Here is a 24,101-nt window from a genome sequence, read left to right as displayed (position 1 = left end):
CCCATTTGCGACCAAGCTTTAACTTGACTGATGTCTTGAGATGTTGCTTCAATATATCCACATCATTTTCCTGCCTCATGATGCAATCTATTTTGTGAAGTGCACCAGTCCCTCCTGCAGCAAAGCACCCCCACTACATGATGCTGCCACTCCCGTGATTCACAGTTGGGATGGTGTTCTTCGGCTTGGAAGCCTCCCCCTTTTTCCTCCAAACATAATGATGGTCATTATGTTCTATTTTTATTTCATCAGACGAGAGGACATTTCTCCAAAAAGTACGATCTTTGTCCCCATGTGCAGTTGCAAACCGTAGTCTGGCTTTTTAATGGCGGTTTTGGAGCAGTAGCTTCTTCCTTGCTGAGAGGCCTTTCAGGTTATGTCGATATAGGACTCATTTTACTGTGGATATAGATACTTTTGTACCTGTTTCCTCCAGCATCTTCACAATATCCTTTGCTGTTGTTCTGGGATTGATTTGCACTTTTTGCACCAAAGTATGTTCATCTCTAAGAGACAGAACGTGTCTCCTTCCTGAGCAGTATGACGGCTGAGTGGTCCCATAATGTATATATTTTAATTATATTGTTTGTACCGATGAACGTGGTACCTTCAGGCGTTTGGAAATTGCTCCCAAGGATGAACCAGACTTGTGGAGGTATACAATTACTTTTCTGACATCGTGGCTGATTTCTTTTGATTTTCCATTGATGTCAAGCAGAGAGGCACTGAGTTTGATGGTAGGCCTTGAAATACATCCACAGGTATACCTCCAATTGACTGAAATTATGTCAATTAGCCTATCAGAAGCTTCTAAAGCCATGACATAATTTTCTGGAATTTTCCAAGCTGTTTAAAGGCACAGTCAACTTAGTGTGTGTAAACATCAAAGCTGTGACGCAGTCTTGGGACTGACTGATCTAGAAATATTATTGAGTAGTTACTTGATGATTTGTAGATCAGTCAGTCTCAACTCGTCTTTTAAGTTGGCTACAATGTCGAAGGCGCCCATTATCAGCATAATTGTAGTAGTCATTATCCTCAGTCTCATCACCCTCCACACAGGCCTTTTGCAGATAACATCGTCCACCCTCATATCCAGCTCCAGTACTGTATGTTCTTACCGTAGATGACATCTTGCCTCTTTACAGCGTCTTGGTGGAGGCTGTTTATGTGCTGCTGGTCCACAGCAACACTCCAGGACTCTGCCTCCAAGTCCCGAGCATCAGCCTCCAGCTCCGCTCGCAGGGCAGAGTAGTGGCCATCTATACACACCCAATAACACACACACAGCCTTAATAACACTTGGTCATCTGTTGGGTGTCAACAATGAAACGGCCATATTGGAATGAAGGTGGTTTGGTTGACCACACCCACTTGATTTGAGACCTGGAGACTTGCATTAGCTCTCCAAAGTAATGCCTAGGCTCTAGCTCAGATTCCCCTATTATTATAGCAAGCAACCAGGTGACGTACCTTCCAAGTTGATGGTGTCTGTGGAGGACGTGGAGAGGGACACCGAGTCCTCAGGAGGAGGAGCAAGCCGGGGAGACAGTCCTCTGACAGCATCCAGGTCATCCATGTGTTATATGGAGGTTAAAGGTCAGGATGGCACTAAGGTGTTAGCAGTGGAGTTTATGGGTGGCGGAAACACAGAAAGAAAAGAAAAGAAAGAAAGAGATAAAAGAGAGAGAGATTCTTTAAATGCTAACTTGTAAAGCTATTGAGTAGAAACATGGCCAGGTCACAGTTCCACTGTCCTGGCAGTCTGGTTTCATGTAAAGACACAGTTGTATTTTTTTGTGGCCTGCTGTAAATTTGACATGTTTAGACATAATTACATTAACATAATATTCAGAAGGGCAGTTCATCGGGATACAGAGAGATCAACTCACCTTGGTCGTGTGAAACTTGTTTCTACTGTTGATTTCTTGGAACGATCAAAAGCCTGTGTACAAAACCACCCCTGACAGGAAGAGAGGATCAGATGCTGTTGAATCCTGACAGACGGTTTTATGTCACAGAACAGAAAGGCAGTGGCGTGAAAACTAAAAAGGTAAATAAGAGAAAACTGGTTTGACAGACTGACGGCACGAGAGGCTTACAGACGAGACGCATGACAGGAGAGAGAGCGAGCGAGAGAGCGCGAGAGCGAGCGAGAGAGCGAGCGAGAGCGAGCGAGAGCGCGCGAGAGCGAGAGAGAGAGAGAGAGAGAGAGAGCGCGAGAGAGAGAGAGAGAGAGAGAGAGCGAGAGAGAGAGAGAGAGAGAGAGAGCGAGAGAGAGAGAGAAAGCATTCGCACAAGACATAGCAGGACATAGGAAAAATACTTCTACTAACTTTGGATATTGTGCACTGTCCCTGTCAACTAAATCGCATGAAATTAAATAAACTTAATGAAGCCTTCATAAACACTTTTTTAAGACTTGTTTCATGTTTCATAAACAAATGTCGCACATAAAATAGGTGGATAAAGTGTTATGTCTCATGTGAAATGACATTAGAAAAGATCATTCTGTTTTTTGTTTTCTTTGTTTGTTGTTGCATTTTCCACCAAAAAACTTAAGATGTCAAGAAATCTGCAGAAAGAACTGGCTTTCAGCTATGACATCACACCTGGACTATGAACAAATATATTTTGGGGTTATTGAACTACAGTAGATGAAGTGGATGTACATCCGGTAACAGAATTACACCATGGGTCCGTGATCTGTACTACACAAAAAATGCATAATGATGGATATTAATATTATTCTCGTCAAGGTGACATTTCCTGAAAAGGTACACAAAAAAAAGGTAGAAATATGCAATATCCTTTTTTTTTGTGCATATTTGGGTATTATTCTACACACGGGCTATTTTTCTAATGAACTCGGCCCCCAAACAAGACCACATTTGGTTGGTCCAGACCAGACCAGAACCAATCAATCATAGACGTTTATGTTTCACAAGATAGGACAGGACATCACAGTAGAGTTCAGTCGACTACAGTAAATTAGATATGTTCAGTACAGTATACTGTACTCTAGTGTGCTCTACAGTACTGTAGAGAAAAGTAACCCACTTGCTATGTGTGTGTGTGTGTGTGAATGTAAGTAATACACAGCTGGGTAATAAAGACAGAGTCCCGATAACCTCTGGCTCACCTGTTAAGTACCCAGACAGACACGGTTACTTCCTGCAGTACAGCACATCAAGAAACAATTAGCCTTGTAAATAGCAGATTGATTACCGGTGTGCTATCTGTGCAGCGAACCATTCACGTAAGCGTGCGAGATCAGGATGGCTTGCGAGGCTAAGAAACAACACTGTGCTCTGCCAGAAATATCACTAAGGCTGCGAGGCTAAGAAACAACACTGTGCTCTGTCAGACAGATCACTAAGGCTGCGAGGGCTAAGAAACAACACTGTGCTCTGTCAGATAGATCACTAAGGCTGCGAGGCTAAGAAACAACACTGTGCTCTGCCAGAAATATCACTAAGGCTGCGAGGGCTAAGAAACAACACTGTGCTCTGTCAGACAGATCACTAAGGCTGCGAGGGCTAAGAAACAACACTGTGCTCTGTCAGAAAGATCACTAAGGCTGAGAGGCTAAGAAACAACACTGTGCTCTGTCAGACAGATCACTAAGGCTGCGAGGGCTAAGAAACAACACTGTGCTCTGTCAGACAGATCACTAAGGCTGCGAGGGCTAAGAAACAACACTGTGCTCTGTCAGACGGATCACTAAGGCTGCGAGGGCTAAGAAACAACACTGTGTTCTGCCAGATAGATCACTAAGGCTGCGAGGCTAAGAAACAACACTGTGCTCTATCAGATAGATCACTAAGGCTGCGAGGCTAAGAAACAACACTGTGCTCTGTCAGACGGATCACTAAGGCTGCGAGGGCTAAGAAACAACACTGTGCTCTATCAGATAGATCACTAAGGCTGCGAGGCTAAGAAACAACACTGTCAGACAGATCACTAAGGCTGCGAGGGCTAAGAAACAACACTGTGCTCTGTCAGACAGATCACTAAGGCTGCGAGGGCTAAGAAACAACACTGTGCTCTGTCAGACGGATCACTAAGGCTGCGAGGGCTAAGAAACAACACTGTGTTCTGCAGATAGATCACTAAGGCTGCGAGGCTAAGGTGCTAAGAATCACAAGGCTGCGAGGGCACTGTGCTCTGCCAGATAGATCACTAAGGCTGCGAGGGCTAAGAAACAACACTGTGCTCTATCAGATAGATCACTAAGGCTGCGAGGCTAAGAAACAACACTGTGCTCTGTCAGACAGATCACTAAGGCTCAACACTGTGCTCTGTCAGACAGATCACTAAGGCTGCGAGGCTAAGAAACAACACTGTGCTCTATCAGATAGATCACTAAGGCTGCGAGGGCTAAGAAACAACACTGTGTTCTGCCAGATAGATCACTAAGGCTGCGAGGCTAAGAAACAACACTGTGCTCTGTCAGATAGATCACTAAGGCTGCGAGGCTAAGAAACAACACTGTGCTCGGTCAGACAGATCACTAAGGCTGCGAGGGCTAAGAAACAACACTGTGCTCTGTCAGACCTGTATTACATGCTCCACACCTTCTCCCAGTCCTCTCCTCCCTGTTCCTCCCCTCCTACCCTGTCCTCCCAGGCCCTATTCCTTATATATAGTGCACAGGGTAGGAAGGGAGGAACAGGGACTGGGAGAAGATGTGGAGCATGAAATACAGGTTAGCCCCTTTTGTGTTAGTCAGAACAAGAACTAGACGAGCAAGTCAGCCGAGGATCCCAGCGGCGTGTGGCAGCTCATGTTTTTTTAAATTCTACTAAGTCAGTCCCCACCACTATATTTTATTATCAACCTGTCATGCCAGAGCCTGCAGTGAAGTAGTGGTAGAAACAAGTGGATAAACACGGATCACTGTTTGCAGTGACTAATGTGCCCTGCATTCTTCTTTTTGTTAATTTAACCTTTACTGACTCATGCTGACACCAAGGCCATTTTGTTAATTTAACCTTTACTGACTCATGCTCACACCAAGGCCATTTTTCTTTTAAACAGACGAGCCCTGCATGAACATCAATACAACATCAATTACAATAAACATTAAAACAAAACACAAATCACATGAAACATTCTTCAGTAAAATGTCCTCCAGCATCCACCTTTAAGGAGTTTGAGATCATTTTACACGAGAAGCGCAAAACTTCCAGATCTGGTAGGGAGGGAACCTCCCACTGCCCGACCAGAGCCACTTTCACCAGGGCAACTTCCAGATCTGGTAGGGAGGGAACCTCCCACTGCCGACCAGAGCCACTTTCACCAGGGCAACTTCCAGATCTGGTAGGGAGGGAACCTCCCACTGCCCGACCAGAGCCACTTTCACCAGGGCAACTTCCAGATCTGGTAGGGAGGGAACCTCCCACTGCCGACCAGAGCCACTTTCACCAGGGCAACTTCCAGATCTGGTAGGGAGGGAACCTCCCACTGCCCGACCAGAGCCACTTTCACCAGGGCAACTTCCAGATCTGGTAGGGAGGGAACCTCCCACTGCCCGACCAGAGCCACTTTCACCAGGGCAACTTCCAGATCTGGTAGGGAGGGAACCTCCCACTGCCGACCAGAGCCACTTTCACCAGGGCAACTTCCAGATCTGGTAGGGAGGGAACCTCCCACTGCCCGACCAGAGCCACTTTCACCAGGGCAACTTCCAGATCTGGTAGGGAGGGAACCTCCCACTGCCGTCCAGAGCCACTTTCACCAGGGAAACTTCCCGATCTGGTAGGGAGGGAACCTCCCGCTGCCAAACAGAGCCCATTTTCACCAGGGAAACTTCGAGATCTGGTAGGGAGGGAACCTCCCGCTGCCGACCAGAGCCCACTTTCAGAGATTAATTACAGTGACAACTAAGTCCAGATCTGGATAGGAGGGAACCTCCCAGGCGGACAAAGATGCCACTTTCACCAGAATACACTGATTAGATCTGGTAGGTGAATGGATCTCTCCCACTCCCTGACTCAGAGCCTGGTATCACGTCTGGGTTAACAATAAAGATCTGGTAGGGAGAAGTTTATGAAGATCCCACGCATCAACCAGAGCCACTTTCACCAGGGCAGCCTACTTTCAGATCAAAATGCAAAGATGTATACCTCCCACTGCCCGACCAAGCCACTTTCACCAGGGTGCCAGATGCATTCATATGGATGACATCACCATAGTCTAAATAACCGGTAGGAATGTTGGCTGAAAGATTTGTTTTCTGCTATTTAAATGAAAACTGTTCCTATTGAAGAGGACTACTTTTAAGTTGTTCATTTCATCAACATTTTGAAAAGATCGCTTTTCATCAGTCCAGATATTTATAAAGTTGGGACACCATCCAAAGTACGTTGATTTGAAAAACAACATATACTTGTTTTTTTACCTGAATTAAGTACCAATTTCAGTTCAACAAATGCTTTCTGCAGGGCAATGAAGGCAGATTGAAGCTCTAATAGAGCCTGGTCAGCTGGGGGGCAATGAAGGCAGATCTGAAGGGAGGAGCCTGGTCAGCTGGGGGCAGAGCCAGATTGAAGCTCTGATAGGCCTGGTCAGCAGATCTGGTAGGGAAGCTCTGAAGAGCCTGGTCAGCTGGGGGCAATGAAGGCAGAGCCCATTTTCAGAGAGATTGAAGCTCTGATAGAGCCTGGTCACTGGGGGCAATGAAGGCAGAAAGCTCTGAGATAGAGCCTGGTCAGCCAGGCGGACAAAGATGAAGCTCTGAAAACCTGGTCAGAATACACTGAAGGCAGATTGACCTGATAGAGCCTGGTCAGCTGGGGCAATGAAGGTAGATTGAAGCTCTGATAGAGCCTGGTCAGCTGGGGGCAATGAAGGTCCCTTGAAGCTCTGATAGAGCCTGAAGGTTAGCTGGTAGGGCAATGAAGTTTGAAGCTCTGATGAGCCAACAGCATCAATGAAGGCAGATTGAAGCTCTGATAGAGCCTGGTCAGCTGATACAAAATGCAAAGATGAATCTGAAGAGCCTGGTCAGCTGGGGGCATGAAGGCTTCGATTGGTGCTCTGATGCATTCATATGGATGACATCACCATAGTCTAAATAACCTGGTCAGCTGGGGGCAATGAAAGATTTGTTTTCTGCTATTTAAATGAAAACTGTTCAATTGAAGAGGACTACTTTTAAGTTGTTCATTTCATCAACATTTTGAAAAGATCCTGGTCATCAGTCCAGATATTTATAAAGCCTGGTCACCATGGGGGCAATGAAGGTTGATTTGAAAAACAACATATACCTGGTTTTTGGGGGAATGAAGTAGATTGAAGTTCAACAAATGCCTGGTCAGCTGGGGGCAATGAAGGCAGATTGAAGCCTCTGGGGGCATAGAGCCTGGTCAGCTGGGGGCAATGAAGGCCTGGTCAGATTGAAGCTCTGATAGAGCCTGGTCAGCTGGGGGCAATGAAGGCAGATTGAAGCTCTGATAGAGCCTGGTCAGCTGGGGGGCAATGAAGGCAGATTGAAGCTCTGATAGAGCCTGGTCAGCTGGGGGGCAATGAAGGTAGATTGAAGCTCTGATAGAGCCTGGTCAGCTGGGGGGCAATGAAGGCAGATTGAAGCTCTGATAGAGCCTGGTCAGCTGGGGGGCAATGAAGGCAGATTGAAGCTCTGATAGAGCCTGGTCAGCTGGGGGCAATGAAGGTAGATTGAAGCTCTGATAGAGCCTGGTCAGCTGGGGGGCAATGAAGGTAGATTGAAGCTCTGATAGAGCCTGGTCAGCTGGGGGGCAATGAAGGTAGATTGAAGCTCTGATAGAGCCTGGTCAGCTGGGGGGCAATGAAGGTAGATTGAAGCTCTGATAGAGCCTGGTCAGCTGGGGGCAATGAAGGTAGATTGAAGCTCTGATAGAGCCTGGTCAGCTGGGGGCAATGAAGGTAGATTGAAGCTCTGATAGCCTGGTCAGCTGGGGGGTCAATGAAGGTAGATTGAAGCTCTGATAGAGCCTGGTCAGCTGGGGGCAATGAAGGCAGATTGAAGCTCTGATAGAGCCTGGTCAGCTGGGGGCAATGAAGGTAGATTGAAGCTCTGATAGAGCCTGGTCAGCTGGGGGCAATGAAGGCAGATTGAAGCTCTGATAGAGCCTGGTCAGCTGGGGGCAATGAAGGTAGATTGAAGCTCTGATAGAGCCTGGTCAGCTGGGGGCAATGAAGGCAGATTGAAGCTCTGATAGAGCCTGGTCAGCTGGGGGGCAATGAAGGTAGATTGAAGCTCTGATAGAGCCTGGTCAGCTGGGGGCAATGAAGGCCTGATTGAAGCTCTGATAGAGCCTGGTCAGCTGGGGGCAATGAAGGCAGATTGAAGCTCTGATAGAGCCTGGTCAGCTGGGGGTCAATGAAGGCAGATTGAAGCTCTGATAGAGCCTGGTCAGCTGGGGGCAATGAAGGTAGATTGAAGCTCTGATAGAGCCTGGTCAGCTGGGGGGCAATGAAGGCAGATTGAAGCTCTGATAGAGCCTGGTCAGCTGGGGGCAATGAAGGTAGATTGAAGCTCTGATAGAGCCTGGTCAGCTGGGGGCAATGAAGGTAGATTGAAGCTCTGATAGAGCCTGGTCAGCTGGGGGCAATGAAGGCAGATTGAAGCTCTGATAGAGCCTGGTCAGCTGGGGGGCAATGAAGGTAGATTGAAGCTCTGATAGAGCCTGGTCAGCTGGGGGCAATGAAGGCAGATTGAAGCTCTGATAGAGCCTGGTCAGCTGGGGGCAATGAAGGCAGATTGAAGCTCTGATAGAGCCTGGTCAGCTGGGGGCAATGAAGGTAGATTGAAGCTCTGATAGAGCCTGGTCAGCTGGGGGGCAATGAAGGTAGATTGAAGCTCTGATAGAGCCTGGTCAGCTGGGGGGCAATGAAGGTAGATTGAAGCTCTGATAGAGCCTGGTCAGCTGGGGGGCAATGAAGGTAGATTGAAGCTCTGATAGAGCCTGGTCAGCTGGGGGGCAATGAAGGTAGATTGAAGCTCTGATAGAGCCTGGTCAGCTGGGGGGCAATGAAGGTAGATTGAAGCTCTGATAGAGCCTGGTCAGCTGGGGGGCAATAACATACAGCAAAGTGTCATGTGCACACAGGTGAAAGTTGTGTTTGTGTTTTTACAGATAGACCAATATTGTTAATGTCAATAGTGAAAAGAACCGGGCCAACAATCGATACCTGTGGAACACCCTTCGTTATGTCCAGAAAGGCTGATTTAACCCCATCAGGAAATACACACTGTGTTGGCCTGGTCCAGGAGAATTGACGAAAGCCTCTAAAAGCATTTTTTCACAAATGGTGTGTTAACATTCACACAAAATAAAATAGTGTGTAAACAGTGTGTGTGTTTACCCTCACCTACAATAATGACTGCCTTTGATAACAGTCCGCACACTCCAATTAGTTAGTAAATGTTCAACATGCCCCCTTCATGCCCACATGGCAGGGGCCTTGACACACTGTTTACTGATTAACAGTCTCTCTCTCTCTCTCTCTCTCTCTCTCTCTCTCTCTCTCATTACACTCTCAAAAGTTAAAGAATATAGACATTTCAAACATTATATTATTGGTTATGTACAGTGTTGTAACAATGTGCAAGTAGTTGAAGTATGAAATGGGAAACAAATAAACAATGTTTGTGTTTCACTGGTTGCCCTTTTCCGGCAACGGACCACAAATCTTGCTGCTGTGATGGCACACTGCTGTATTTCACCAAACAGATATTGTAAATTCATCCATGTTTGATTTGTTTTCAAATTCTTTGTGGGTCTGTGTAATGAGGGAAATATGTGTCTGTAATGTGGTCATACATTTGGCAGGAGGTTAGGAAGTGCAGCTCAGTTTCCAGCTCATTTTGTGGGCAGTGTACACATAGCCTGTCTTCTCTTGAGAGTCAGGACCGCCTACGGCAGCCTCCCTCAATAGCAAGGCTATGTTCAATGAGTCTGTACATCTGTGGCGGTCTGTGCCATTTAAAATGAGGGAGGAAGATTAATTTTACAGCATATTGGATGACTGTCATTCATATGCCATTCAACCAGGTCAATGTAACATGGAGATGTTTAGGCTATGACATGATACTCAAATTTCCCTGTACCCGTTATGAGGTTGCTACAACCTAGCCTACAGTATGAATGAAAGTTTACAGCGCAGGTGCACAGGTCGAGATAATGTTTTTGTAATAAAGTTGACAGACAGTGACACATTCAGTACCGCCTTGCACAAACTTGCCTTCATCTAGCTGATGTAGGGTGTAATCATTAGTACAACAGTTGCAAACAATACTTTCTATTGGACAAATTCAGTTCCCCATTTATCCCTATTTCGTTCCATTTGCTTCTGTATAAGAAACGTTTTTCAATAGAATCGGCGGAATGAATACACCCCTAGTCACACGCAAACACAGTTCACTTTCATAGCAGACACGTACAAACAGCATGATCACTTAGATGGCTGGATAATTCCTTCTCACATCTACGCAACCTCCTCCTCTCACCTTTTCCCTTCGTTTGTGGACTTCAGTTCACAACACATCAGCTGTCTGATCAGGCGAAAATACCTTTCCAAGCCAAAGCTTCATATCATAACACTGTCACCATATTAGCTAACATCAAGCCAACATAGCTACTAGAACGCATTAGTAAACCCGCTACAATCATGCAGTACAGTGTAGTCAGCAAGCAGTATATCAGTTACACCGGCAGGCCCCGGTGACAATAAATTAATAAAACCAAAAGGTTACCTTCACTTGTAAGAGTTCCAGTGTTAGATAACCAAAGCCAGCTAGCTAACATAGCATTCCTCTCTGTTTGAGTAGGCTAAACTAGCAAGCTGCATTAGCAAGCTAAGTGAAAAAAATTCTGAAAGCTCTCTTCGCTTCAAACCTGTTCAACTATGGTCTTTCCCTCTCTTTGAGTCAACGGCATTTTATACACTGCAGGGCTAGCTAGCTTGTGCTTTTCAGTACTAGATTTATTCTCTGATCCTTCGATTGGATGGACATGTACCCAGAGGAGGACGGGAGTTAGCTGTCCTCCAGCTACACCATGGTGCTACCCTAGAGTGTTGTTGAGGCTACTGTAGACCTTCATTGCAGTGTGTTTTAATCAATTATTCGGTGACGTGAATATACTTAGTATAGTTTTATCTAAAAAGGATAACATTTGTAATGTTTCAGTTACATTTTTCTGAAATCAACTGAGGATGGTCCTCCCCTTCCTCCTCTGAGGAGCCTCCAATGCTGTACATAGTCAAGGATTTAGTAAATTTGGGTTCAGCCACAGTGGTCAGGTATTCTGTCACTGTGTACTCTCTGTTTAGGGTCAGTCATTCTGCCACTGTGTACTCTCTGTTTAGGGTCAGTCATTCTGCCACTGTGTACTCTCTGTTTAGGGTCAGTCACAGTGGTCAGGTATTCTGCCACTGTGTACTCTCTGTTTAGGGTCAGTCACAGTGGTCAGGTATTCTGTCACTGTGTACTCTCTGTTTAGGGTCAGTCACAGTGGTCAGGTATTCTGTCACTGTGTACTCTCTGTTTAGGGTCAGTCACAGTGGTCCGGTATTCTGCCACTGCCACTGTGGTCACTGCCACTGTGTACTCTCTGTTTAGGGTCAGTCACAGTGGTCCGGTATTCTGCCACTGTGTACTCTCTGTTTAGGGTCAGTCACAGTGGTCAGGTACTCTCTGTTTAGGGTCAGTCACAGTGTACTGCCACTGTGTACTATTTAGGGTCAGTCACAGTGGTCAGGTATTCTGCCACTGTGTACTCTCTGTTTAGGGTCAGTCACAGTGGTCAGGTATTCTGCCACTGTGTACTCTCTGTTTAGGGTCAGTCACAGTGGTCAGGTATTCTGCCACTGTGTACTCTCTGTTTAGGGTCAGTCACAGTGGTCAGGTATTCTGGTGTACTTCTGCAGTCACTCAGTGTACTCTCTGTTTAGGGTCAGTCACAGTGGTCAGGTATTCTGCCACTGTGTCTGCACAGTGGTCACTGCCACTGTGTACTCTCTGTTTAGGGTCAGTCACAGTGGTCAGGTATTCTGCCACTGTGTACTCTCTGTTTAGGTGTACTCTCTGTTTAGTCAGTCACTGCCAGTGGTCAGTCACAGTGGTCAGGTTTCTGCCACTGTGTACTCTCTGTTTAGGGTCAGTCACAGTGGTCCGGTATTCTGCCACTGTGTACTCTCTGTTTAGGGTCAGTCACAGTGGTCCGGTATTCTGCCACTGTGTACTCTCTGTTTAGGGTCAGTCACAGTGGTCAGGTATTCTGCCACTGTGTACTCTCTGTTTAGGGTCAGTCACAGTGGTCCGGTATTCTGCCACTGTGTACTCTCTGTTTAGGGTCAGTCACAGTGGTCAGCCACTGTGTACTCTCTGTTTACAGTGGGTCCGGTATTCTGCCACTGTGTACTCTCTGTTTAGGGTCAGTCACAGTGGTCCGGCCACTATTCTGCCACTGTGTACTCTCTGTTTAGGGTCAGTCACAGTGGTCAGGTATTCTGCTCACTGTTTAGTCACTCACAGTCTGTTTAGGGTCAGTCACAGTGGTCAGGTATTCTGCCACTGTGTACTGCCACTCTGTTTAGGGTCAGTCACAGTGGTCAGGTATTCTGCCACTGTGTACTCTCTGTTTAGGGTCAGTCACAGTGGTCAGGTATTCTGCCACTGTGTACTCTCTGTTTAGGGTCAGTCACAGTGGTCAGGTATTCTGCAGTCACAGTGTATTCTCTGTTTAGGGTCAGTCACAGTGGGCAGGTATTCTGCCACTGTGTACGATCTGTTTAGGGTCAGTCACAGTGGTCAGGTATTCTGCCACTGTGTACTCTCTGTTTAGGGTCAGTCACAGTGGGCAGGTATTCTGCCACTGTATACTCTCTGTTTAGGTCCAGATAGCATTCCAATTTGCTCTGTTATTTGGTTGATTCCTTCCAGTTTCTCAAAAAGTTATCTTTTTGCTTTCTCATAATTTGTTTGGGTCTCATATGTGTTTCTATCCTGGGTCTCTGTGGGGTTTGTTTGTGAACAGAGCCCCAGAACCAGCTGGCTTAGAGGACACTTCTGTAGGTTCATATCTCTGTATGTGAGGTCTTTGTGGTGGAATGTGTTGGCATTTAACAGCTCTTTTACTGTATTTTGATAACTAGTGGCTATAGTCCTGATTCTGGTCTGCGTGCATTGTTTGGGGTTTTGCATTGTACACACAGTATATTTCTGCAGCTCTTTGTATTCTTTATTGTATTTAACCTTAATTTAACTAGACAAGTCAGTTAAGAACAAATTCTTATTTACAATGACGGCCTACCCCCGGCCAAACCCTCCCTTAACCCTGGGTCAATTGTGTGCCGCCCCTATGGGACTGCCGATCACGGCCGGTTGTGATACAGCCCGGGATCGAACCAGCCTTAGATCGCTGCGCCACTCTCCCCTGGTTTCTCCCTCCCTTGGTCTCTCCCTCCCTTGGTCTCTCCCTCCCTTGGTCTCTCCCTCCCTTGGTCTCTCCCTCCCTTGGTCTCTCCCTCCCTTGGTCTCTTCCTGTGTGTGTGGACTGTGGCAGCGAATCCTCATGGTGAGAGTAAATCCTCAGGCTGGGGAAGAATGATGTGGGTGAATGATCTTGAGTGACCCAGCTATCTAGGCCTAATTATAATCATGTGACCTGCTCCCATCAGGGATTCTGCAGGGACAGACTGGGAAAACAGCCTCCCTGATGGCTGGCCTGGCCAGAGTTTTTACACACATGCACACACACACTTTCAAGTGCCATCTGAGAGGTGTCAGGTCTCCTAGCAAGGTCCACAATGATCATGAGACAGGACAGGCCATAATCCATGGAAACAGAGAGAATATATGGAATGTTACTGTTTTGGTAGAGAGAACACATTGGCCTTGGGGCTCCTGAGTGGCGCAGCGGTCCAAGGCACTGTATCTCAGTGCTAGAGGCATCACTACAGAACCTGGTTCGAAACCAGGCAGCATCACTTACGGCTGTGATTGGGAGTCACGTAGGGCAGCGCACAACTGGCCCAGCACCGTTTGAGTTTGGCCGGGGGTAGGCCGTAATTGGAAATAAGAATAATTTCTTAACTGACTTGGCCTTAGTTAAATAAAGGTTCAATAAACACAAATAATTATAGGAGAGGAACATTCCACAAGGATCTGTCTTTCTCATGTCATGTTCTGTACTGTATTCAACACAGAGGCAGGATCCAGCACAGTGACTGAACAGGTGTAAAACCTCTTCACCTACGGTGGGGGCAAAAAAGTATTTAGTCAGCCACCAATTGTGCAAGTTCTCCCACTTAAAAAGATGAGCGAGGCCTGTAATTTTCATCATAGGTACACTTCAACTATGACAGACAAAATGAGGGGGAAAAAAATCCAGAAAATCACATTGTAGGAATTTTTATAAATTTATTTGCAAATTATGGTGGAAAATAAGTATTTGGTCACCTACAAACAAGCAAGATTTCTGGCTCTCACAGACCTGTAACTTCTTCTTTAAGAGGCTCCTCTGTCCTCCACTCGTTACCTGTATTAATGGCACCTGTTTGAACTTGTTATCAATATAAAAGACACCTGTCCACAACCGCAAACAGTCACACTCCAAACTCCACTATGGCCAAGAACAAAGTGCTGTGAAAGGACACCAGAAACAAAATTGTAGACCTGCACCAGGCTGGGAAGACTGAATCTGCAATAGGTAAGCAGCTTGGTATGAAGAAATCAACTGTGGGACCAATTATTAGGAAATGGAAGACATACAGGACCACTGATAATCTCCCTCGATCTGGGGCTCCATGCAAGATCTCACCCCGTGAGGTCAAAATGCTCACAAGAACGGTGAGCAAAAATCCCAGAACTACAGAGGGGTCCTAGTGAATGACCTGCAGAGAGCTGGGACCAAAGTAACAAAGCCTACCATCAGTAACACACTACGCCGCCAGGGACTCAAATCCTGCAGTGCCAGACGTGTCCCCCTGCTTAAGCCAGTACATGTCCAGGCCCGTCTGAAGTTTGCTAGAGAGCATTTGGATGATCCAGAAGAAGATTGGGAGAATGTCATATGGTCAGATGAAACCAAAATATAACTTTTTAGTAAAAACTCAACTCGTCGTGTTTGGAGGACAAAGAATGCTGAGTTGCATCCAAAGAACACCATACCTACTGTGAAGCATGGGGGTGAAAACATCATGCTTTTGGGCTGTTTTTCTGCAAAGGGACCAGGACGACTGATCCGTGTAAAGGAAAGAATGAATGGGGCCATGTATCGTGAGATTTTGATTGAAAACCTCTTTCCATCAGCAAGGACATTGAAGATGAAACGTGACTGGGTCTTTCAGCATCACAATGATCCCAAACACACCGCCCGGGCAACGAAGGAGTGGCTTCGTAAGAAGCATTTCAAGGTCCTGGAGTGGCCTAGCCAGTCTCCAGATCTCAACCCCATAGAAAATCTTTGGAGGGAGTTGAAAGCCCGTGTTGACCAGCTACAGCCCCAAAACATTACATTTACATTTACATTTAAGTCATTTAGCAGAACATCACTGCTCTAGAGGAGATCTGCATGGAGGAATGGGCCAAAATACCAGCAACAGTGTGTGAAAACCTTGTGAAGACTTACAGAAAACGTTTGACCTCTGTCATTGCCAAAAAAGGGGTATATAACAAAGTATTGAGAAACTTTTGATATTGACCAAATACTTATTTTCCACCATAAATTGCAAATACATAAATTAAAAATCCTACAATGTGATTTTCTGTTGAAGTGTACCTATGATGAAAATTACAGGCCTCTCATCTTTTTAAGTGGGAGAACTTTTTTTGCCCCACAGGAAATAGTCAGGAGTGTAAACGGCAGGTGTTATGCTTAGTAGAGTATGTAGATACGTAGGTGTATGTTTACATCTAAGCTTCCATGTCTTGGAGAGACAACCGTATAAGTCTCAAATTGCAGTAAAGTTTGACATTTGTTTGTACAACGTATATGCCTGTGAAGCATTTAAATCACAGTTAGCAAAATACATGTGGAATTTTCGGAAAGTTAATGAGTTACAATTATAGCCATCAAATGCTTCCAATTTTATAACGTTTTTGTAGCACCTAGCTAACCGAACAACAATGTAATTTGCCAGTTTCACATACTGTAGGCTTTGTAACCTGGCCGATGTACACCAACAATAAGTATGTCCTTTCCCTGTAAAAGATAAACGACAAAAATACGCCATCAAACCGCTCGATCAATTCTTACCCCATTCTCGATCAACTCGAGCCCAACGCGAGCGGTGGTAAAATCAAAATAAATATAAAGACGTTTACTTTGTATCTGCTGCTACGTAGTTCCAGTGGAAAGTGATACAATTGTATTGGCTACATACGTTTCACTGTGGAAAGTAACACTTCCTATGCGAAAAGTGATCCAACAACAAAAATGAAGCAATGAAAATTCCCGTCCAGCGTTGGATCAAGGAGCCAGGGGTGTAATCATTAGTCCAAACAGTTTTGCAACTAAGACGAGAGTTTCTATTGAATAAATTCAGGTAGGTCCCTCCCCGTTCCGTTCCGTTTGCTTCCGTTTAAGAATCGTTTTGCAACACAATCGGCGTAATGAATACGCCCCAGTATCAGTCCTTCTCTTAGCATTCTGGGAGACGTTGTTCGCTTATTTCATGAACGCAACACATTCCACAAATTAATTCTGCTAGACCTGTTACAGACACCCATTTCGCTGTAATTTTTTTATTTTGTTTTACATTAATGTAGATAGGCATTGTTATTATATATATAAACCACCATGTGATGTCAGTCGTTCTGCCCCTGAACAGGCAGTTAACCCACCGTTCCTAGGCCTTCATTGAAAATAAGTATTTGTTCTTAACTGACTTGCCTAGTTAAATAAAGGTAAAAATAAAAACATATTTTAAAATTCTAATGGAATCCAGAGAGAACAAAACCTGTCCTCAAACATTTACATCAAAAGATGCAAAGTTATGGACAAAGACACAAAACATCCACATCAAATTAAATATTTTTCTTGGTCAAATAATATGGAAAACAACCTATTTTTGTGCAGCATTAATTTCCCATCCTTACAAAACACAATGTAAATGTATATTACTGAATGGTACATAGGCTGGTCATCTAGGTTTGTACCTGAAGACTTTCTATCACAATGGAGATAAAACAATGACCAATACAGTAATTGAACACATTGAGACATCAAGGGCTTTGTGATGATGTGGTTCAGTTGGTAGAGCGTGATGCTTGCAATGCTAGGGTTTTGGGTTTTGATTCCCACAGGGGGAAATGTATGTGTTCATTACTGTAAATTGCTCAGGATAAGGGCATCTACTAAAATGTAAAAGGAATGAATAGATCATAGAAATAAGTTGCATTTGCTAAGTATTTCAAGAAACTGGAAAACATTGTTGTTTTTATTTTAAAGTGGTATTATTTATTTATAGGAGACAATGCACATTAATCAACATCAATAATATAATAATGCAGCATCCATGTAAATGTGCCGGGGTTAGCCAAAGATCATTTGCACCCGTAGTCCCTGGGAAGGTAAAGACCTTTACACAGCCACTATACAAATACTCACTAAAACAATACAAAATACCAATACATTACATCCAATAATATATCATTCTAACAACAACAACTTATTCGTAATAAAAAACTACCATCAGCTGTTGTCTTACATATGAGAAACCACAGATAACTCATGTGTAAAGGTTTTGATAGAGTTAAGAGTCCAAAATGACGCAGAGATACCTGAAGTTGGACACAACTTCCAGATTCTCCCCATTATCTCAAGGCCATCAGACTGTTAAACAGCCAGTGTGTGGCTGCTGCCAACACACTGACTCAACTCCAGCCACTTTAATAATGGGAATTGATGGTAAATGATGTCAAATGTATCACTAGCCACTTTAAACAATGCTACCTAATATAATGTTTACATACCCTACATTATTCATCTCATATGTATATGAATATACTGTACTCTATATCATCTACTGCATCTTTATGTACTACATGTATCACTAGCCACTTTAACTATGCCACTTTGTTTACATACTCATCTCATATGTATATACTGTACTCGATACCATCTACTGTATCTTGCCTATGCCGCTCTGTACCATCACTCACTCATATATCTTTATGTACATATTCTTTATCCCCTTACACTTGTGTCTATAAGGTAGTAGTTTTGGAATTGTTAGCTAGATTACTTGTTGGTTATTACTGCAATGTTGGAACTAGAAGCACTAGCATTTCGCTACACTCGCATTAACATCTGCTAACGATGTGTATGTGACAAATAAAATTTGATTTGATTTGACAAGGACAGCTCTTTGGGACGAATCAATGGTAAAATAAGTATTATCAGATTAACTGGTTTCTACAGGTAATTGTCAGCCTCAAGTTACAAATGTTGGTAAATACTCAAATACATTTAGTTGACATTTTTTCTCTGACAAAAGTAGTGCACTGGGCCTACTAGCCTTGTATTGGCGGACGGATGTTTTTTTCTTTCTGTATGTGAATCAAGTGCACCGACCAACAACAGCACAACATGCCTTTTTCGTTGGCTTTTCTACCGAAATGTTTGGTGATCGACAAGGAATGCCTTAATGATCAGTCTGGTTGGTGACCACTGGTCTATATAGTGTACTCAACTGGTTTTGCCTCGTGACCCAAAATGAACCAGGTTGTCTCAGTTGCAATCCAATATTCGCATGGCAATTCGATGTTTACCTAAATGCAATCTGGGAAACTATTTTTACTGCTATATTGATAGTAAATGTACCAATTATATGACATGTGAACAACAGTCGCACCTTTTTCATTGTCAATAATTCAGTTTAGCCCATGATGAAGAATGTTAAACTCTCTGGTTTGAGACCACAAATATACTAAATCCATATAACCTATAGACCTATATGGAAAATACTATGATTGAAGAAAAATAGTATATAATTATTATTTTTTAATATATTTTTTTAAACTTCATTATCATTTCTACACACTTTCTAACGTGTTTTAAATTAAATTCAGACTAGTATTTTCATTTAAAAAATGGTGATAATTGACACACGCAAAATAAACTCCCGTCGCAACCCAGCAGTTGAGAATTGGGGACTCAATGTAGTCTGGGCCCCTGTCTTTTCAGCTAACATTCCGCTCCTCGACATTCCTGTTTGTCAAAGAGACTGGCCTTTCGGCAATCTCAAAGTTCAATGTGCAGCTGGATTTCATTGAGGAGTTGCTCAATTGGTGGTTGGAAAGAGACAGAAATAGAATGAATAGAACGGTTTGGTAGCTCGAACCCAGGCAATTTGACTGGTAAACGCATAGGCACACTCGCCTGGTAATGCGAGGAAATAATTTCCTTGGCAATTCGGGAATGTTCTATCAATTGATTCTGGATTGGCATGGCAACGTACAATGTTTATTCAAATGATGCTATCTGATGTGGCCCATGCAATGGAATGTATTTTTTGGCTCAATAACAAATGCAAAGTATATATTTATATATTTATATGGTAATAATAAGAATGTGTTCTTAACTGACTTGCCTAGTTAAATAAAGGTAAAACACACATATATATATATATATATATATATATTTTATTTTAATTTTTTATCTATAGTTGCAAAAATAATGACGGCAGAATTGGAGTCAATTATAGAAGAGACCCAATCTGGCTTCATGAGGAATATACACTGCTCAAAAAAATAAAGGGAATACTAAAATAACACATCCTAGATCTGAATGAATGAAATATTCTTGTTAAATACTTTTTTCTTTACATAGTTGAATGTGCTGACAACAAAATCACACAAAAATGATAAATGGAAATCAAATTTATCAACCCATGGAGGTCTGGATTTGGAGTCACACTCAAAATTAAAGTGGAAAACCACACTACAGGCTGATCCAACTTTGATGTAATGTCCTTAAAACAAGTAAAAATGAGGCTCAGTAGTGTGTGTGGCCTCCACGTGCCTGTATGACCTCTCTACAACGCCTGGGCATGCTCCTTATGAGGTGGCGGATGGTCTCCTGAGGATCTCCTCCCAGACCTGGACTAAAGCATCCGCCAACTCCTGGACAGTCTGGATGGAGCGAGACATGATGTCCCAGATGTGCTCAATTGGATTCAGGTCTGGGGAACGGGCGGGCCAGTCCATAGCATCAATGCCTTTGTGAGACGCCTAAGACAGCGCTACAGGGAGACAGGACGGACAGCTGATCGTCCTCGCAGTGGCAGACCACGTGTACCAACACCTGCACAGGATTGGTACATCAGAACATCACACCTGCGGGACAGGTACAGGATGGCAACAACTGCCCGAGTTACACCAGGTCCTCACCAGACGTCAATGGCAACAACGTCGCCTATGGGAACAAACCCACCGTCGCTAGACCAGACATGACTGGCAAAAAGTGCTCTTCACTGACGAGTCGCGGTTTTGTCTCACCAGGGGTGATGGTCGGATTCATGTTTATCGTCGAAGGAATGAGCATTACACCAAGGCCTGTACTCTGGAGTGAGATCGATTTGGAGGTGGAGGGTCCGTCATGGTCTGGGGGGCGGTGTGTCACAGCATCATCAGACTGAGCTTGTTGTCATTGCAGGCAATCTCAATGCTGTGCGCTACAGGGAAGACATCCTCCTCCCTCATGTGGTACCCCCCCGCAGGCTCATCCTGACATGACACTCCAGCATGACAATGCCACCAGCAATACTGCTTGTTCTGTGCATGATTTCCTGCAAGACAGGAATGTCAGTGTTCTGCCATGGCCAGCGAAGAGCCCGGATCTCAATCCCATTGAGCACGTCTGGGACCTGTTGGATTGGAGGGTGAAGGCTAGGGCCATTTCCCCCCAGAAATGTCCGGGAACTTGCAGGTGCCTTGGTGGTAGAGTGGGGTAACATCTCAAAGCAAGAACTGGCAAATCTGGTGCAGTCCATGAAGAGGAGATGCACTGCAGTACTTAATGCAGCTGGTGGCCACACCAGATACTGACTGTTACTTTTGATTTGAACCCCCCTTTGTTCAGTGACACATTATACATTTCTGTTAGTCACATGTCTGTGGAACTTGTTCAGTTTATGTCTCAGTTGTTGAATCTTGCTATGTTCATACAAATGTTTACACATCTTAAGTTTGCTGAAAATGAACACAGTTGACAGTGAGAGGACATTTCCTTTTTTGCTGAGTTTACAACATTGATAAGATTCCTACAAAATTATCTGCTTTTCATAGACATGTATTCTTAACATGGTCGTTAATATATAAATATAATTTTTCCCCACATAGGTATTTCATTTGGAACAATAAGGACATTTTGTATACAAACAAATCTTTATTTTTAAAGAACTGGTTCAATAATCATATCCTGCTGCTGAGTCAACTTTTTAATGCAGAAGGATTGTTACTCAATTATGAGGAATTTTTTATCTCGTTACAATATGAGAGTTCGTCGTAGTTTTTGATGCTATTCCATCTGGAACTCTCATGTTATTTAGAGTTATAGCCAGACCTCACCTTCTTAACCTTCCCTCGCTTAATCCAGTTGATTCTACAATAGGGAAAATATGTTTCTCCTTGCTCCGTCAGAACAGATCTATACGTGCTTTATTTGAAAGGGATATTGTATCCATTCCTTATGTCACAATTTACTGGAATACATTGGTCACTAATATATGTTGGGAAAAAGTCTGGTTATTACCACACAAATACCTACTTGTTAACAAGGTCATAGATGTCTCTTTCAGAATGATCCATAAGTATTACCATGCGAATCATTAACTGAATAAACTCCAAAAAGACATTAACATTGAATGTACTTTTTGTGTTGAGCATCCAGTAACAGTTTCGCATTGTCTACATGTACAAAAAAATATAGAAGGATATTCTTTTAAGGTCTTTGTATAAGCTGTCATTTGTTGTACCCCCTAGCACATGTTATCATTGTCTAGTTGTATACTTCTTGTATGTATACTGGTTTTTCTGCTAAAATAAATAAATATATATATATATATATATATATATATATATATATATATATAAAACATTTAATAATGTATATTTTGTAATGTGAGTTGACTCAACAAATCACAGCAAATATTGAATCATAAACCTCCTGATTTCATATCCTGGCATGTTTTTATTTTTGTAATGGTTTTTAAAATTGAAATTCTATACATTTTGAAGGATACAAATTCAAATGTGTTACAAAAAATCGATACATCCTTCTTAAAAAAAGTAAAAAAAACATTACGAATAGAGTAGGGTTTTTACATTAAAAGACATTTGAAAAGCTTAAGAATATCAATTGATTTCAATACCTTCGTATTCTTACATATTATAATGTGGCAAAGTAATTATATAAATCTACCTTAAAAATAATGAATAAGATGTTTTTTTCTTGTATGGCTGTGATATTTAGCAAGAATTATAATCAAATTTATGACATACTTTCTGTTAGTGGAAAGCACATTTTTGTATAATGAAGTCCATACCTTTGGCCAATATACAACATATTGCAAGTTCCACCTACATTTTTCTATTGGAACATTTCTCATAAAAAGCTTCTCTAATGAACAAATTGTATATATTTTTCATCAGTAATTGAGACACTGTTAACTACTATGATTGAATTCACAAGGGATGGATCTGCATTGACAACAGTTTGTTTCTACAGGGTTAGAACATCACCTGGTATTGCTTTACACACCATTTCATATTCCTTTGGTGAGACAGAGAGCTCATTCATTGTTAAAAAGTCATTGTATGTTTACAGATGTCCATCTGAGTTGAGCAGCTGACCCACAAATCAAAGTCCTTTCTAAACCAATGTTCTAAAAGCAGTGACTTGTTTTAATGACAAGATCATATAACATCCTTATGAGGGAAAACATTGTCTGTATAGAAGGAACCAACAATTGAGAATTTGTTTGTCGAAATCAGCCAGTTTAACAGGAAGTGTTTCAACTGCATAAGGACACTGCAAAAGGGAACGTAAGCCACCAAATATATTGAAAATAAGATTTGATATTATAAACAAAACAAAAAAAGTTTTGGGTCTTTAAAGTAACGCTTTATCCAATAAATCTTTAAGACCGCCCTCACACACTCGGTTTAAGAACAAATGTTTTCACTCTGTGAGGTTTATTTTTTCCATATAAAGTTAAACAGTGGCTTGTCTCATTGGGAGCAAATAGATTTGTGTCTGTCAAGACAAGAGAACACATAGGAGACTCCAGACATGCCTTCAGCCTTAGTCAGCAAAACTCTTCCTCGAATGGACAAATCTCTGTCTAACCATGAGTTGAACTTATTTGTATATATTTTTTTATAGATGAGACTACTGGGAAAAGATGAAGGTTCTTCATTCTTTCCTGTTCTTTTGTCATTGTTATCCCTAAATAAGTCACTGTGTCTTTGACTGGAATACAGCAAGCTTCAGTGATATTAGTACCTTTCAATGCAAAAATTTCATAGTTTTTCAAATTCCGATTTAAACCTGACATCTTTGAAAAATGTGTAATTACATCAAGGGCTAGAGAAACTAAAAATGTTTTGTACCATCTGCCAAATACATATGCCTGTGAGGGCATTGGCCCACCTACTTGTCAGCCGGGCCCACCCACTGGGGAGACGGGCCCACCCACTGGGGAGACGGGCCCACCCACTGGGGAGACAGGCCCACCTACTGGGGAGACAGGCCCACCCACTGGGGAGACAGGCCCACCCACTGGGGAGACAGGCCCACCCACTGGGGAGACAGGCCCACCTACTGGGGAGACAGGCCCACCCACTGGGGAGACAGGCCCACCCACTGGGGAGAGGCCCACCTACTGGGCCCACCCACTGGGGAGACGGGCCCACCCACTGGGGAGACAGGCCCACCCACTGGGCCCACCCACTGGGGAGACAGGCCCACCCACTGGGGAGACGGGGGGGGAGACCACCCACTGGGGAGACCCACCCACTGGGGAGGCGGGCCCACCTACTGGGGAGACGGGCCCACCTACTGGCCCACCCACTGGGGGCCCACCCACTGGGGAGACGGGCCCACCCA

General features: G+C 43.7%; 1 protein-coding gene and 1 long non-coding RNA gene across 4 annotated transcripts in view; one reads left to right on the top strand and one right to left on the bottom strand.

Annotated features, from left to right (window-relative positions):
* Positions 1–16,509, bottom strand: part of LOC118402478 (rho guanine nucleotide exchange factor 18-like) — a 57,746-nt gene extending 41,237 nt beyond the window's left edge. Inside the window, exons 1-4 of one of the 3 annotated variants that reach the window (XM_052476150.1) lie at positions 16,248–16,509; positions 1,893–1,963; positions 1,474–1,611; positions 1,122–1,262 (exon numbers count right to left, since the gene is read on the bottom strand). In XM_052476150.1, the coding sequence (XP_052332110.1) occupies positions 1,122–1,262; positions 1,474–1,579 (247 nt within the window). In that variant the 5' untranslated portion in view covers positions 1,580–1,611; positions 1,893–1,963; positions 16,248–16,509. The remainder of the gene's footprint in view (positions 1–1,121; positions 1,263–1,473; positions 1,612–1,892; positions 1,964–16,247) is intronic. The other 2 variants (XM_052476148.1, XM_052476149.1) reach the window with 2 other exon arrangements.
* On the top strand, positions 7,465–9,336 carry LOC127910934 (uncharacterized). The gene is made up of 3 exons (XR_008076861.1): positions 7,465–7,535; positions 7,676–7,816; positions 8,788–9,336. It is a non-coding gene; the product is annotated as an uncharacterized LOC127910934 (long non-coding RNA).
* Positions 16,510–24,101: the final 7,592 nt, after the last annotated feature.

This window comes from Oncorhynchus keta, chromosome 23, assembly GCF_023373465.1.
Source record: "Oncorhynchus keta strain PuntledgeMale-10-30-2019 chromosome 23, Oket_V2, whole genome shotgun sequence".
Classification (NCBI taxonomy): Eukaryota; Metazoa; Chordata; class Actinopteri; order Salmoniformes; family Salmonidae; genus Oncorhynchus; species Oncorhynchus keta.
The sequence above is the reverse complement of the archived record's forward strand: the minus strand, read 5'-3'. Positions and strand labels throughout refer to the sequence as shown.